This window comes from Onychostruthus taczanowskii, unplaced genomic scaffold (genome assembly GCF_017590055.1).
Source record: "Onychostruthus taczanowskii isolate IOZ18803 unplaced genomic scaffold, ASM1759005v1 scaffold52, whole genome shotgun sequence".
Classification (NCBI taxonomy): Eukaryota; Metazoa; Chordata; class Aves; order Passeriformes; family Passeridae; genus Onychostruthus; species Onychostruthus taczanowskii.
In genome coordinates this window covers 1,588,605-1,605,781 of record NW_024502791.1, presented here as the reverse complement: position 1 = coordinate 1,605,781, position 17,177 = coordinate 1,588,605, and the positions used below count along the sequence as shown (strand labels likewise).

General features: G+C 40.9%; 2 protein-coding genes across 3 annotated transcripts in view; one reads left to right on the top strand and one right to left on the bottom strand.

Moving 5' to 3' along the window:
* PSIP1 (PC4 and SFRS1 interacting protein 1) overlaps positions 1-2,616 on the bottom strand; it is a 34,247-nt gene extending 31,631 nt beyond the window's left edge. Inside the window, exons 1-3 of one of the 2 annotated variants that reach the window (XM_041416554.1) lie at positions 2,314-2,616; positions 1,633-1,819; positions 609-685 (exon numbers count right to left, since the gene is read on the bottom strand). In XM_041416554.1, coding sequence (XP_041272488.1) covers positions 609-685; positions 1,633-1,704 — 149 coding nt within the window. In that variant the 5' untranslated portion in view covers positions 1,705-1,819; positions 2,314-2,616. Of the gene's footprint in view, positions 1-608; positions 686-1,632; positions 1,820-2,287 lie in introns of both variants that reach the window. The other variant, XM_041416555.1, reaches the window with a different exon arrangement.
* Positions 2,617-5,335: 2,719 nt separating this feature from the next.
* The window catches only part of CCDC171 (coiled-coil domain containing 171), a 145,273-nt gene continuing 133,431 nt past the window's right edge, over positions 5,336-17,177 (top strand). Inside the window, 5 exon segments of the mRNA XM_041416474.1 lie at positions 5,336-5,482; positions 8,424-8,596; positions 12,489-12,621; positions 14,100-14,274; positions 16,806-16,903. Of these exon segments, the coding sequence (XP_041272408.1) occupies positions 8,550-8,596; positions 12,489-12,621; positions 14,100-14,274; positions 16,806-16,903 (453 nt within the window). The 5' untranslated portion in view covers positions 5,336-5,482; positions 8,424-8,549.

Genomic DNA, 17,177 nt, shown 5'->3' with positions numbered 1-17,177 from the left:
CAGATAACTACATAAACCTCAGAATATTTTCTATTAAATTCAGCAGTAGAAGACATACAGTCTCGCAAAGCAAATACTGTATTACTGCAAAACACTGCTCAAAGTACCTAAAGGTAAGTATTTTGTAGGTTGACAGATAGGTATGAAGCTAACTGTACTTCCTCATCTCTCTCCAGATCTCATAAACATAAGACCAGCCACAACCCAAAACCTCATCAGAAAAAAAAAAAACAACTCCAGTACGTGATAATCTGTCCATCTCTCAAATTTTGCCTATTTCACTTTCTTTGAGAAAATAGTTTGAGAATTTTGATGATATACAGGACTGTAATTAAACTCATTACAGATAAAAATAAAAACCAATCAGCCACATCACTGTGGGTACAATTTTTTTCCTTCTGATGAGCAAAGCATACATGTTATGGTCTACCATTCACTTGAAGAGCTTAAGTAAATGTTACAGAATCATGTCTTGACAAAACAGATACATTTAGGAAGACATGCTAATAAATACAATAGATTGAAATACACTACATTCAGAGAAGGTAAATTTTTGTCACAGCATTTTAAAATGGAAAAAATACAACCCTGAAATATAAAGGACTTACGTCTCATGGGTGCCAAAAAAGAAAATAGGCATTTTATTCATAGGCGGTTTTACTGCTCCATCAGGAACTTCATCCACCTAGGAAAAACACAGCCTATTATAATTCAAATCAAGTAACAGTCAAGAACAGTTTAGGGGGAAATATGTAAAAATTAAGCATTAAAATGGGAATAAACAAAAGCTACAGAAAAGTAAAGCATGAACTTAGATTTCTTTAACAGCATGTAAAAAAAATATAGCCAAATCAAAACCAGTATTAGCAACAATAGAAAATTACATTACTTTCATTTTATAGAGATACTTTTCACATGACCATTTCTCTTAAAAGAAGAGATCACAATATGTTACAGGTAAAAGGCACAATTCAATTTCATCCACATACTGCCCATCCTTAAGGAAAAGCAAGAGGAAGACTTCCTACCCTTATGCTGACCTGATAACTCGTGGTTATCAGTCCAAATGTGAAGTAGTACCAAAAGGGTAATAAACTTTAAAAGAACTCCAATTCCTTAGTCAGCATAAATACCTTTTTACCTCCATTCCCACATCCAACAAATGACCTACAGCAGTCCCAGAACTTGGCATGCCTTTACCACTGGAGCATGGAGAACACAAAAAAGGACTGGACAAGGTACCACATACACTTAGCCTATTTAACAGAAAAAGGCACAGTAGACATAGCCCACTTAGGAGAAATCTTGCTGTAAATTCGTGTTTTTCTTTTGCCAAGAGCAGTTATTTGGGGACACCATTATTGAACAGCTCCAGGGGCCTGCACATGCTCCATCGTCAGGCTACCATACAGCAGTCTTCATTCTACAAAGCCGCGTTACACAAACTAGGACAACTAATGACTACTTGAGAGGGCTACATTTTACGGTACGGATCTACAATGTGACTGCAAAGCCGCTTCTACCCCTGGGAGCCCAGCCGTGTCCTCCCCTCACAGGAGGCGAAGCTCATTGTGCTGCTGAGCACAGGTGCGTGAGCGCACCCCGCAGAGAACGAGGCAGGGGGAGCCTTACCCTGGCCGGCCAATGGGGGTAACCTTTCATCTTGGCGAAGATCAAGTCTCCGGGTTTGAAATCTCGACTCATGTTTTCTCACCGACGTGACGCCCTGTTGCCGCCAAGAGAGCCGGGCTCAGAGAAGGAAAGGCTCTGTGACTCCAGCAACCACCGAGACACTGCCAGCCACGCAAGGTGCCACTCGCTGCCGGGATAAACACACCGGGGCGAGAGAGAGCAGAGAAAGGCAACACAAGAAAGCACGTCAGTGAGGGCGGGCGGGCCCCGGCCGGGGAGCGCTGCGCCGTGCCCGCCCTTCACCCCTGCAAAGAGACCCCCTGGGCACTCCGCAACGTCAGCGCCCGCCCGCGGGCAGGGCCAGGCCGCCCCGGCCAGGACGGACACCCGCCACCTTGTCCCGACCTCCCCCGTCCCCGACCGGCCGCTCGCCCCGTCACGCACGCGGGCACGACGGCGCGAGAGCGCTACAGGGGGGCAGGAGGGGGGAGGGAGGGGGCGCGCGGAAAAGATACTCCGCCCGCCCTCCTCTCCTCCATCCCTCCCTTTTTCTCTCTCTCTCCCCCTCTTCCCCCTGACCCCTTTTCTCCCTCTCACACGAGCGCTCTCGCTCTCTCTCTCCTCTCTCTCCCCAGCCCGCCCCCCGCTTCACCACCGGCGGTGCAGCTCGCCGCTACCAACCGCGCTGGCGTCCGGCCTGCCGCCCGCCGCGGGAAACACAGCAGCGCCGCCTCCTCCCGCCAGCGGGCCGGTACCACCCGGCACGCCGCACTGGGGCGGCGGGGGAGCCCAGGAGCGACGGCGAGGACTCGGCGAGCGCCCCGCCGTAAGACAGACGGCTCGGCTCCCGCCTCCACGCCTGGAGGAATGCGGACAGCCACGAGAGGAAAGAGCCCGCCGGACCTGAGGCAGGGAAGGAGAAAGGAATGGGAAAAGCCTGCTTCCCTCCTTCTCCCCACAGTCAGAAAAGTGGTTTGTTCCTCCTCCGGTGGGGGCGGAGCGGCCGCGACGAAGCTGGAGGGAGCGGAGGTGGACGAGGAGGAAGAAAAGAGGAGGAGGAGGAGGAGGAGGAGGAGGAGGGGGGGGAGGGGGAGGGGGAGGAGCTGCCGCGGCGGCGCGGCTGTGGGACCGCCCTCGGCCGCGGTGGCGGCGCGAGCCGAGCCGAGGATCGCCACGCACACGAGGGAATGGGCCCTGCTCAGCCACCGGCAGGCTGGCGTGGTTAACGAGCGCCAGTCTCCTTCCCAGAGCGGGCGAGTGCGACTGTCCCCGCGGGGCTCTTTGTGTGTCTCATGCCCCACGAGCTCTGTTAGGAGCCGTTCCCTTGCCGGGCTTTTCATCCCTTCTTGCTGCCGGACCCAAAGCTGCCCGTGTTACCCGAGTACTCCGCAGCCGCTTGCTTGATGTCTTGACTTACCCCAGCATACAACAAATCACGGTTGTTTTATTTTCTTAAGTCTGCAACGGAGTCCTTACTTGCTACTTAGTCGCCATTAACTCCTGGGTTTGGTGGAGATTTTTTTTGTTTTGTTTTGGTGGGGTTTATTTTTTTTTTGTTTATTTGTTTGTTTTGATTGGTTTTGTTTTCTAGCTAGGATTCAGACTATGTTACTCCCCTTGTCCTCTCCATATCTATTCTCTCCTGGTTTGCTTACCAGTCCACATTAAGCTTCCTCCTCACCTAGCGTTTCAAGCCACTATGCCCTCCTCTCATTTATCTCCTTAGTGAGCACATCAGCCACGGCCAGCCTCTCCACAAATACCTTTCTTCAAAGTGAAAATCTCAAAACCAGATATAAACCCACGACCTTCTTTCTTACAGCCTGCTTGTCCTGTTGTGTCTAATTCTAGTTCTGCATCAAAAATTAGCTTGCCTGTCAACTCTCTCTGGGTTTAGTCCTACGTGATGGCCCCACACAGCACCACCTACAAGTCATAGTATGGCACAAAAAATTACTCCTTACACTGTTTCACAGGCGCAGACCTAGCCATTTTGTGCTTAAGTTTTCATCTTTGGTGTGTGGCCTGATGCGCAAGTTTCACAGGTCAATTTTCTACCAGCTCCCCTCTGTGCTACTTGAACATAAAGGTAAGTCCTTGACAGAAGAATTACCTTACCCCTTTCAGTTTTGATACTGAAACTCAAGTCAGGCCCAAAACACCCACTGCAGCTACCACAGAGCAAGCTGTGATTTGTTCTAGGATCTCTCTTCCTAAAATGCAAAATGTTGTTTTATAAACTTTAACTGTAAAATTTCACACCAACTGTGTTAAGCAAGGAAAAAGTGCATTTTTCTGATGGCTTCAACAAGTCAGAACTGTTTGATTTTCTTGGAGGTGGCAAAGCTCATATCCCTGACATCAACTTTCTCATAAAAAATAGAAAATCGTCAATATATTAAGACAGACAAAAACCTTTATTCCTACATAAAAAAGAATGACCACTTGGGGCAAAAGTCCCCATTCCTGGTAGTATTTACCAGACATATAGACGCAGCACTTAGGGACATGGTTTAGTGGTGGCTGTGGCAGTGCTGGGCTAATGGTAGGACTTGAAAATCTTAGATGTCTTTTCCAACCGAAATAATTCTATATATGGTTCTACATAAGATATGTATTTTTCAGTATGGGAGGAAAGAAAGGTGTTTGTTTAACTACATGCATGCAGCAAGAGTATTTTGTCTAAAATAACTTTTGTGAATCAATGTAAAAAACTGTGTGAGGGACATTTTGGGCAGATAAGCTAATATTACTGCTGGTTCAGAATTTTCCAAGTTTTTATACTGCCAAAACCTATCACATCATTCAAATATGATGCTAAGTCTCTGCTCCCTTTCATATTCTCACATAATGTAATTTTTTTTATTAGGTGAGGCCATTTTTCATATTAAGTTTTGACTACTCATCAGACAACAGCAGAGAGGACATCCTCTTCACTCTGTATTTTTGATTAAAAAATCTCAACCATGCTGTTATTAAAAGAACTGCAACATAATGAAATCTATTTTTGTGAACCTGGGCAAAGAACCTATTTCATTTGCCACTAGACATTTAGAATAATTACATAATGGAGAAGTAGAAAAACCAGAAGTCAAGTTAGAGACTAGAAATTAAGTTTTGAGTCTTTATATCAACAGAGGGTGAAAATACTACAGAGCTTTTTTTCTTTTTATTAAAACTTCAATTTGTACCTTGAAGGGTGTACTACTGACATGTTACTGCTATTGCCCACTTTTCTAGGATGTGGTGGGGTGGATTTTTTTCACTCACTCGCTTATGCTCCTGTTGCTTGACATCATATATGTTTACATCTGGGTCTTGAAATTCTCAGTTGAGATGTTTCAAACTTTTCCCTTTGTGCAGTGAGGCGACCAGAAGGGAATGATAACCTTGTCTCTCTCCTCCACCCTGCTGTGATTTTTGTCCCAGGATCTCTCAAAACCATTTACCTGTTTGTTTCTCGTGATAATACGGGAGAAGAATGTGCTGCCCCGAACCTGAGGCCATGCACATCTCAACCTGACTCTCACGTCAGCCCCTCATTTTCACTTCCTACTCGCCCGTTATATTTTCGGAGCCCAGAGCGCCCGGCACGCGTCCGGGACAGGCCGCGCCGGGCTGCGCGCGCCGCCAGCCCGCCCGCGCGTGACGTTCCGCTGCGGCCGGAAGTTGCCGTTGGCGGGACGCGCCGCGCCGGCCGCGTCCCTGCTGGCGGGACCTGGAAACGGCGCAGCGTTTCCCGGCGCTTCCCGGCGGCCGCATTCGCGCTTGCCCCGGCTGCCCGGAGCGGCCTCGGGGTGCTGCTGCTGGAGCTCTGTTCTGACCTTGTTTCCTCAGCCCTTCCTGCCAGGTAAAGCGCCAAAGCCGCCGTTACGGCGTGCGCTCAGCCAGGGCCGCTCCGGGGCCAGCGGTGCGAAGGGATGCTTCTACTCTGGTTTTTAGCTAACTTAAAATTTTTCAGCCTGCGTTAGTGAAAAGCTAGTGGTTCGTTCAGCTGAAACTGGTGAGCTTTTAGAGTTGCAGCGCAGATAGGGTAGTTCCGCCTGGCTTTGTGTGTTTCAGATAAGTACATGTTGGTTCTATTCAGTTTGCTGGAGGGGACCTTAGAGATTCTCCAGTTCCATTCCTTTGCCGTGGGAAGGGGACATGTCCCACTAAACCAGGTTGCTCAGAGCCCCGTCCATCCTGGTCTTGGAACACTTCCAGGGATGAGCGTCCACGGCTTCTCTGAGCAACCTGTTCCAGTGCCTCCACACCCTCACAATAAAAAATTTCTTCCCCACATCCAGCCTAAATCAATGGCCTTCATAAAGCTAGTTAAGCATATTCAGAAGTTCGTGAGGCGAATATGACACAAGTTTTGTGGTAACGTCCATGAAATGTATTTCCTCGTCAAGCAAAAACTTCGTAACTATTTTGTTTGATCGTGGGGCTCTGAGGAGCCACTCCATGCTACTTGAATTTTTTTTGTTTTCCCTGATTGAAATAGCATGCTTTTGGAGTGTATCCATTTGTGTGCTAGTAAACAATGGATGTGTGTCTTAGCAGAGAAATGTTATATATTCAATATCATTAGCACTCCCAGAAAACAGTCATTAGATGTTCCCTGTTTCACTCCCCCACAAAGTAATAAAAAGACTTAAAAATAATTTCAGAAGGTTCCAAAACTTCAAGGTGGTATGGATCTGTCAGAGGAGATTTTGCTTGTGTTTTGAGACAGATTTTTTTCTGCTGCATCTATTTAGTTGCACTATTTTATTTTCGCTTTCTACTGTTCAGATTTTGGTATAAAGCCAAATATATATTTTGGCAATAAATATTAAGGAAAGGGTGGTATAAAAAACTAGTTTGTTAGTGTTCAGAGCTATGTCTGAATGTGAAAATTTGGCACAGTTGATAGAAGTTTAGTTTCCTATACCAGGATACTTCATTTTCTTTTTTATTGAAGTGATTCATCTTCGTTGAGTACAGTACTACAAGTGCTTTGTGAAGATTTTCTTATCTCTTGTAAAGTTAAAGTTTTCAGTGTGCAAGTCACCAATAATTTAATGGAACTTAACATGTGTCTAGAAATTACACTGCAGGCGAGTCTTTGAAGACGAGGTTTTCAACTATTTTCTTCTTTGAGATGGAAAGAAAGCTATGCTGTTTTCTCTACAAGTGTGAGTGACTGTTGCATGGCAGTTACTGTGTTTTGAGTCTTACGAACAGATCCACCAAAGTGAATTCTGATGGGTATGTGTTAAAAATCACAAAGGATACATGTAGCTATTCTATATGAATATACTGCTTTTCTGTAAAAACAAAACAAACAAAGAAAAAAATTCAAACCAAAAACTTAGAGTTGTTAGAAGGAAGTTTATTTTTGCTGTGTTTTCTGTTAAAATTATAGATTGAAGCAGAAATGCATTTTTTTCTTCTCCATATTTCTAGTGCAGCAACTGGAATGAATAAAATCAGTTTATATTAATGTATTACACCAACTGCTGCCATTGGACACCACAATATAAAATATAAAGTATTGGAGAGCATTGAAAGGAGAGCCTTCAAGGCTGGTTAAAACATTATGAGGGATGGCTGAGGTCACTTGTTCTGTTCAGCCTACAGGATGTTGAGGGGAGATCTCATCGCAGTTACAACTTCCTCACGAGGGGAAGGGAAGGGACAGGCACTGCTCCTTAATCTCTGGTGACCAGTGACAGGACGGAGGGAATGGCCTGAAACTGAGTCAGGGTGGGTTTAGGTTCGGTATTCAGAGAAGGTACTTCACCCTTAGGTGAAGGTGGTTAGACCCTGGAACAGACTCCCAGGGAAGTGGTCACAGCGCCAGCGTGACAGAGTTCAAGAAGCATTGGGACAATGCTGTCAGGCACATGGTGTGACTTTTGGGGTGTCCTGTGCAGGGCCAGGAGTTGGGACTTGGTAGTTCTAATGGATGCCTTTCAACTCAGCTTATTCTATGATTCTGTGGACATGTGACTGCAAACCAGGGATGGTAAAAATGGAATCCAGGCAAGTTGCCTGGTTTGGACTTTAATATGGATGTCCATCTGCTGTCATGTTCAAAACCAAACCTTTTTGGCTCATTAATATTGACTGTTGAATACAGTTTATATTTCATGCTACCTTGCTTTAATTAATGAAAAGAGGTCTTGAATGAGTTTTTTGTGCAACTTGACGTAAACAATGGATTTTTTAAGATGTACATTTTAAATATGTTGTCTATATTGATTTCTTTTTTATTGTGACAGACACTAAATTAATGATTTTTTTCTGAAGATGAGTGGAGTTACAGTTCAATTTAGAATTCCTTCTTATTGCTGATTTATCTAATACAATAAAAATATGTTCAAATAGAAAATTCCAGGTTTGTAAAACACTTGGAAGACTTGCTGTGTTAAAGCCTGTTGTCAGACAGCAAACTAGTACGTCGAATCATGGTATACGCATTTATCTTCAAAAAATTATTTTGAAGAGAAATGGAGTTTCTTATTGAATATGATAATATATGATAATATTCTTGTGAGGTAGAGGATCAGTGTGTAGGAACAAAATTTCTTACTGATATTCTGAAAACCTTGATCGGGGATATTCTGCTATGTGGTTATATATGTATATATTGGTCTACAGTCAAGGATTAGAAGTACAATTCTCACAGATGTCTAAAACTAAAATTATAATTGGTAGTTGTTCACATGACATAGTAACACTGTTTTCTAGCTGCTTGTGAGTATTAACAAATGATTCTTTCATTATGTTGGCAAATAAATTAAAGCCTGTCTCTGTTACAGATTGTAATGTTTTTATGATATGGAAGAATTATCTTGGAAGCTTGTCAGGTAAAGGTATATACAATCAACGATTCATTCTCCAGAGTTTATAGTTTATGCAGCCTGAAAAGCTGTCTATTGGCCGTCATGAGTTCATCCTCTTCAGTCAACTACTCTGTCACAGAAGCTAAAAGGTGAGCTTAATTTCTGTATTTTTTAGTCTAGTAATATAGTTCCGGTTTTTGTGGTTTATTTGCTAGATCCCTGAAATTATGTAATTCAGACTGAAAAAGAACCAGCTACGGTGATATATGCAAGCTATGCCATGCCAATACAGTTATTAGATCTTAGAATTATGGAATGGCCAAGATTGGAACCATCCTCAAAGATCCTTGAATTCCAGCCCTCTGCTCTGTACAGGGACACCTTTCACTAGATGAGATTGCACAGAGCCCCATTCACCTTGGCCTTGAGCCAGCTGCCAGGAATGTAGTGTCCATAGCTTCTCTGGGCAACCGGTTCCAATGCCTCAACACTCACAGTAAAGGGTTTTTCTAATATCTAATCTAAACCTTCTCTCCTTCTGTTTAAAGCCATTCTTTATTTTTTGTCACTACATGCTGTTGTAAGAGTCTTGTAGACTCCCTTCCACTGCTGGAAGGCCACAGTTGGGTCACCCTGAAGCTTTTCTTCTCCAGGGTAAACAAACCCAATTTCCTCAGCCTTTCACCAGTTCACCTCAGGAAAGGTGCTCTGTCCCTCTCATCAACTTCTTGGGCCTCCTCTGGACATGCCTCAGGAGGTCCATGTCCTTCCTGTGCTGGATGCATCACAGCAGAGCAGAGCAGAGGGGCAGAATCCCCTCCCTGGCCCTGCTGCCCATGCTGCTTTGGATGCAGCCCAGGACACATTTGACTTCCTGGGCTGTGAGTGCCCATGGCTGGGTCATGTCCAGCGTCTCACCCACCAGCACCCCCAAGTCCTGCTCCCAAGAGCTGCTGTGATCTGTTCATCCCCAGCCTGTGTTGGTGCTGGGGCTTTCCCCACCCAGGTGCAGCACCTTGCACTCAATCTTGGTAAGCCACCTGAGATTCCCATGGGCCCACTTGAGCTTGTCCAGGTCCCCCTGGATGGCATCTCATCCTTCAAGTGTGTCAGCTGCATCACTCAGCTTGGTGTCATCTGCAGACTTGTTCAGAGAGCAGTCAATTCCTGTGTCGTTAATGAAGACACTGAATAACAATGGTCCCAATATGGATCCTGAGGAACACCACTTGTCATTGATGTTCTTTTGGGACTCTGAGCCATTAATCACTACCCTCTGGATGCTACTGTCCAACTGTTCTCATATCCGCCAGCAGCAGGTCCACTCATCAAATCCATTTCTCCAATTTAGAGAGAAGGATGTTATGGAGGACTGTGTCAAAAGGCTTCGTAGAAGCCGAGATAAATGCCATCTGTAGACCTTCCTTTGTCCACGGATGTAGTCATGTTACTGGATGATAAATTGTCTACACCTCGTGAGCTAACACAGTGGTTGTTCTCCTACAACCATTGGCATGTGGAAGTGAACAATGCCCATTGTGTAAGAAGAAGTGGGAGTTCAGCCCCAGTGCCCTGCCAGCTTGACTATGTCAGCTGTAGCATTCCCTGACCACTATGGACTACCAGAGAGACCCCCAGGACAGAAGAATACATGCTTAAAGGAGGGGGAAAATACTTGAATGATAATGGATAAATTATTATCATGTGTATTTTTATTCTGGGACAATCAATGAATATGTATGTAAAATGCAGTGTATAATCAGAAGCTTTCCTATAATCAGCATGCAAGAGTGTAGGAGGAGCTACCACCTTGTGCATCTGGCCAAATAAAGAGTGCTTGCTTCTTAATGTTACATTGCTTTTAAGGAGTTTGTTATTTTATTGAATTTTTGGCAGCAATCACTCCATCATTGCAGGTGTGCATACTGACCATCTGATGTGCAAGAATTCTCACATGGGCATAGGAGACATATGACAGAGGTAGTTTTTGTCTCCATTTGGGAACAATGTTGTGGACTTCCAGAAGGGTTTTCTACAATAGCTGTGGGGGTAGAGGTTGGTTATAAGTGTATTAGACAGAAGGAGAAAATGAATTCCCCAGTGGCTCCAACCTGGGGGTCCAAGGTTAGATTTTTGGGGACGCCAAGGCTGACTAGCTCTCTGAGACGCATTTTCATAAACCAAGTTTTGTTCCTGCCTAAAGAGGGAGAATTCAAAGAAGGTTGAACTGGGAGGAAATTACCTTACCACTTACGTCTTCAATTGGGTATTTTTGTTGGGCATGCTAATTTGCTAAACATAAAAGTTGTATATGTGTTATGCTACATGTTCATCTTCCACCTGTTTTAAACCTGGTGAATTGTGCACCTAAGGATCCTTAGAAAGGTAACCCCTTTTTATCATCTGACTGTGTCTGGCTCATGATTTTGGGATGAGTGAAAAGGTATCACTCTCACTGTTCGGATTCTTCTTACATCCTTCCTGATTTACCACCATATTTTCTTAATTGCATTAGCTAAGAGTTGCTTAAAATAATTATATGGGGTTTTACTTACCTGGTTACTGATTGTTTGCCCTTTGAGATGTGTTAGTTCCTCTGGGTATGTAAATACTGAAAGCTAATAATGTGCCAGTGGTTTTCTTGCAGTACATGTGCATTTTAATGATCCTTATCTCCTACATATATTAAAAATATAAAATGTGTTAAGTATGGCACCCTGTGGACCAAGTACTGATGACATACAATTATTCTGATCACACAGATGAAGTCCATCTTGTTTTTAAATGAAGATTTGACAGAATTTATTAAATTATAAAATGTTTATAGGCTGCAGCTAAAAACCTGAAATTTCATCATTTGTTGTTATTAGTATCATTAAAGGCTACATTTAATCTAGAACATTGTTCCACTTGTTGATGACATTTGTGTTAGTCAGCTTATGGGAGAAGATATATATCATCAGGTAAAGGTTTTAGTTGTGAAAAATGTTAATGGTGCCTGTGCATAGATCTAGGAGTAAAGTGATAATTTTTTTTATTTAGAAAAACCCAGTAATACTGGAATTTATTAAACTGTCTGTAATTAATACTTAAGACTTCCTGTAGACCAAGGTAAGCTATTTTAGTATTTTCAGCTCTGTATGAAATGATGCCAACTTTGTTTAGTTTAATCATGTTTCTTTTTACAGTTTAATTCATATTTAGGGGCCCTGATGGCTTTCACTTTTGTGTGGAGCAACTGATTAATAGAGCCATTGTTACATAGCTTTAATAATTTGAAAAATGACGTATATCAAATAATGTGAAGACTGAGTTTCAGCTCCTGAAATACTTTGAGTTGTCCACTTCGAAGTTATAATAATTGATTGCTAGATTATTAAGCTGGTAAATTAAATATGTATTTTTATACTAATTTTTCACTCTCTACATAAAAGCTTGTTTTGATTATTTTGCTATTGCCTGTGATGCTCAGAGGTATATCCTGTTACCTGCCAAGTAGATTTTCTTTTGGTTGAAAAAGTAGTGGAAATAACATAACAGATTATTTTAAAGGGCTACACCTTTAGTTTGTATTTTTTTTTGTGAATAATTGTTTATCTGTATCTTAGATATATTTTTAAAAACAAAATATGGAAGAGAGATTTTTTCCACATTTATACATTTGTTTTATGACAGTTATGTTTTTGAGACAGTAATCCATGTTAAAAAATGAGCCTTACTGAAGAGACAGACAGAAACTTGCTAGTCATTTTAATATATATTATCGAAATGATGTTTTTAACCATCCTGGAAGTTTATTGGATCAATTATAAAAACAATGAAAAACATGCTTAAATCGACTTAGGGAAATTAAAAGTGCATATCTAATATAAGTTCCTGCTTCTACGTCTCTCACAGTTTGCATAATAAGCAACAGTAGGCATGGCTTTTACTTAAGTGAATGTATAGAGCTTTGGACCGACAATCTGATAATTGAAATAAGGGAACATTAAAACTTACAAGAAATGCTTAGGTTTTCTTTAAAACAATACTCTTTTGCAGATTACATAATGAGGAATTTGAGTTACTACAGAAGAGCAGTAAATCGGAGTTGGATGCTGTTTTGGGTCTGAAATGGAAACTTCTTCAAGCTAAAGAAGAAAATTTGGACTTAACTATTCAACACAATCAAGAAGTAAGGACTTCTTTTTCATTTGCCTTATTTTACTCCTGGAATAAATGTAATCTTTCTTTCATTGAAGAAATGTTTGCAAATGATGGATCAAAAGCACAGTCCGTAACTGGAAAATATGAGGAAAGGTGTCACTGTACAGACCTCTCATACCTGTTCATAGATACTGTTAGCACTTCTGTTGTCACTGTTAATAGTTAAAGGTGTGGTAGGTGACTCAACACCAAAAGGCAGAAGAATCTTGTGCACCCCAAGCTCAATGTAAGAGATTGTTTGTTTGTTTGTTTGTTTTAATCCAGATAGTTCCATAGATCCATTTTTTGCAATGACTACAGTTGATAAACCAATGGGAAAATAACAATGTAACTGAAGTGCAAGAACAAGTCAGTGTGGGAGAAGCAGGCATCTCTTAATTTGGATACCTACCCAGATAATAAATGTACGTGGAACAACAAACTTGTTTTATTGGCTGTATTTAACCAAAACCAGATGAATGAGCACCCACATCAGCTTCTCATGGGAGATTGCTTAGAGCAGAATTGCTACCTATAGAAGTAATAATACTTCTTCAGCAGTTTAGTTTAAACCAGATTATCAACTGCCGGATTGGCATTAGCAAATGTGGGAAGTGTGCCTAGCAGCAATATACTGAAATTGATTATATCTCAGCACCCATCTTTTCCTGTATTTTTTAGTGGGGGAACTGATATTTGGACTAAATATATTAAGTATATTCTTAATGCTACTTCATTTCAATACTAGTTTGCTGCAACAACATCAAGGAAATCCTTTGTAATGTGGGTGATTTCCCATGTATGAAGTTCTCATTAACAAGAATATTACTACTTTGTAGTTGTTCTGAAGGAATGTGTATTTTACTTTCCATCTTCTTGTGTAGAAATATCTTGAACTTGGTTTTCTGAATCTAGTTTTTGGCAGCAAAGATTGTTTCTCAACCTGTATAATATCCCTTTTGGAAGTGTTTTCTATTCTTAGTTTGCTGTGTGTTAACATTAAAGGCATCTGACTACTGAGCTCTATTGGACTGAATTTTATGCTTGTATGTATATTTGTGAGTTACTAGATATCTGATATCTAGCATCCCAATATAACTGTTCTGAATGTTACCAGAAAGTTGTCTGGAATAAAATGTTTCTCTTATGGCATTTTTTTCCTCTGAGGTACAGGAAGATACCAGTAATATATGGCAAATTTTTTAAGGTAGTATATTTTTGAAAAATTGAGGGATATGTTTAAGGTACATGAAATTCATCTAGGAAAACGATCAGTTCACAAAAACCAGTGAATTATCAAAATGTGCATAAACATGCAGTTGCAAGATTGTATTTCAAATTCGACTGGAATAAGATGGCAGTTGCGATTCCAAGTACTTTTAAAAGTATTCTGTAGGTGTATTTCTCTAACATGTTGAACTTCTTCAAGGGAACATTGTTAGCAGTTTTGTGAAATTTATTTTCTAGGTGTCCAACTATGAAAAACAGATAATCAAATTAAGGTCAGAATTTGAGAGAGGAGAGGCCATTCGACAAGGTCTGGAGTATGAATTGGCAGTTGCCAGAAAAGATGCCCATCTGAAAATGTGTACTGCAGAAGAAGAATTAAGCGATGCAAAAAACAAACTTGTGGAACTGCAAGGTAGGTTTCAAAGAAGTAAAGATAGAATAAAAGCTAATTTCTGTTTCATGTCATTAAGGTAAGTTGGAAGCAGAGACTTAATTACATTTTCTATTTTATTGCTGTTTTTCTTGAATCTGTCTTATCTTCCCATCTCTTACCCATCTGCTTTTGAAAACTCGTAAGAGTTCACAAAATTCTTACTGTCTCATGTGGATTAGAACTAACTGGCTAACCCTTCCAACCCTTCTTTCCTCTTTCCCATCACCTTCTGTTATTTCTTCCTTCAGTGCTGCCTGTGTGTGGAACTGTAATCATGGTGGCCATCTTCACATCCAGGTTATCCCTGTGTCCAGTAGTTCTTCCTGTTCCATTTCAGAAGGAAAAAAAAAAAAAAAAAGGAAGAAAAAAGAACAGAAAAAATTAACTCCTGCTTATTTGTTTGCACCATTTCCAGCAGCTTTTTTTCTGGAAGTTCACATCATACGGGTATTTCCTTTCATATTTTCAAATGTTTCAAGCTTTTTATTGTTCATGTCTGGTTTATTTTCTTCTCATTGTTTTTGTTTCTTTTTTTTATAGTAATGTGTGTTGTGACAATAGTATATGGAAGAGAAGGTTTTTACCTAGGCTTTTTATTTCCTGCTACTTTTGTATTCAGAAACTCAGATTTCCTTTATACTCCTCAAAGATAGGGATTTCTCGTTGTTATAGGGAAATGAGGTGCATTTTTAGTTACCTAAACTACTATATTTAATCTAGTACAGGAGATGCATCTGTGAGTTTGATGAGCTGTTGATATTCAGTGAAGAGTTTGAAGTAGTCCTTGAAAATTTTAACCTTCCAATAACTGAAACAGAGTCTGGATCTTGCAAGTACTTAAAGTAACAAGTAATTTTAAGGTGTTTGGAAAGCTGAACTTTCACTCCTTTGGAGAACACATGAATCATCAAAAATCTTAGGGATTGCAAACACATAAAAAATAATTAATTTTACAGATTGTAATCTGGAAGAAGGCATTTTTTCCCACTTTGGAAATTTATCTGTGATTACAAATGGAAGATTTGAATTGGTAGTTTCTCATCTAGAGCACAGTCATGTTTCTTTCCATGTGTGCTGGTTTCCTTGCCAGTATAAGAGTCATGCCATGCAGGTACTGAGAGGCAGGACTCAAGAGGGACTGATGCTGATGGAACCACAGCACAGTGAACCTAGTCTGCTGGGCTGCCTGTCACTTTCCTGAATGGATTGGGCTGTGAGGCTGTGGTGAGGGGACTGGAGAACAAAAAGGGGATAGGAGAGGCTTTACAGAAGCAGGGGATGTCTTCTTAAATGCACCTGTGTGTTAGTTTCTTTCAATACCATAGTCAATAATTTGCAGTCTGTCAATTTGCAACAAACTCCATTGGCTAAAATTTCTCAAATTTTTTAAGTCTGTGACAAGTGCCAAAGAAACCATATTAAAATTTTGCTGTTTAATTTTTTAGCAATTATTAATTTTCTGCTTATTTTGCTGTGCCAGTTGGAGCCTTTCTCACTTCACATGGTGCTTTGGTATGACCCCAGCATATCTCCTCAGACAGAATGCTTCATTAGTGCCTTCAGTGTTTGCTCCAGATTTTTTTCTGCTATTCTTTTTCAGGGTTGATTTTCTGCCATCTGGCAGTCCTTTCCTGTCATTGTGTCCACTGATTCTCTGTGCCATCTTAATGTTCTCTCTTCATTTAATTATTTTCTGACTAGGAAGAAATATCAGAAAACTGGGATGGATTTGAAATAAAATCCTGTTGCAAAGTGGTGATGACTTAAGTGCCAATGCAGCTAGTTGTATTCAGTAAAATGAAAAGCTGTTGTAAAATATTTTCTGCAGTAAAGGTTAGGAAGGTTATGCTTACAGGTTATGAAGGTTTCTGTGGCATTTAAGCTTTCACAGAACTGTGTATACAATGTTGCCCATCTCAGGTCATTTATGGGCCCAAGATTTAAAAATCTTGAGGAGCAGTTAATCCAACCTGCCTTAGGTTTATCTACAGTCTCTTTCATGGAACAGGTGCCTATCTTAACTGTCATTTAAGCTCAAATTTATTTGATACAGACTAATACCTTTATCAAAAATGAAATATTATTTCAGATTATTTGCCAGATTATTTGAAAGTAATCTGGCAAAATGTAGAAATCTGAAATTAAGTTCTCCATTCTATAAAGATGTAATTTCACAGAATCACAGAATATGCTGATTCAGAAGGGACCTACAAAGAATTATCTCAGGTTTTTATCCATTTCCAAGAGAAAAAAAAAGTGTTTTAATTTTTAAAATCTCTCAAATATTCCTATGTTCTTGTGGGAAAGATGTGATAGGAACACAAAATTTGCTGGTTTCTTCTTAGTGAAGTTGGTGCTCTCCAGTGCTGGAGAGTTAATGTTGCAATGTTCCACAGGGTATCAAAATACACAGAAGAACTGATGATCATTATGTGTTTGGGGTTTTTTTCTGGATATGTTTTGCCATTATGCTTCTACCTTTTTTCTTTCTCTTTTTCTGTAAAAAATAGTACTCAATGAAAACCTTCAGCAGAAAGTGACAGAGACTGAGAAAACATTTCATAATGCTCAACAGAAGTGGGAAGAAGAACAGCAAAGACTTGCTAAGGTGAAGGATGATAATCAGCAGAATTTATAACAATGAATATATATTCCTTCTTAAAGAAAGAAACGAAGTAGAAACTATTTTACTGGAATGGTGTATTAATAGTTGGAAAGTTACATGAGATAATGGCTGGCACTTTTTTGGTGTGAAGTGTGTAGTGGATTGAGGTCTTTCTGATGTAGGAAAAAATCCTCCAAGTAGCTAAACGCTGCAGAGTATTTCTGAAGAACATATCCTTATTAAGTTACACTTGGCATGTCACAGTCTTTCTTGCTTT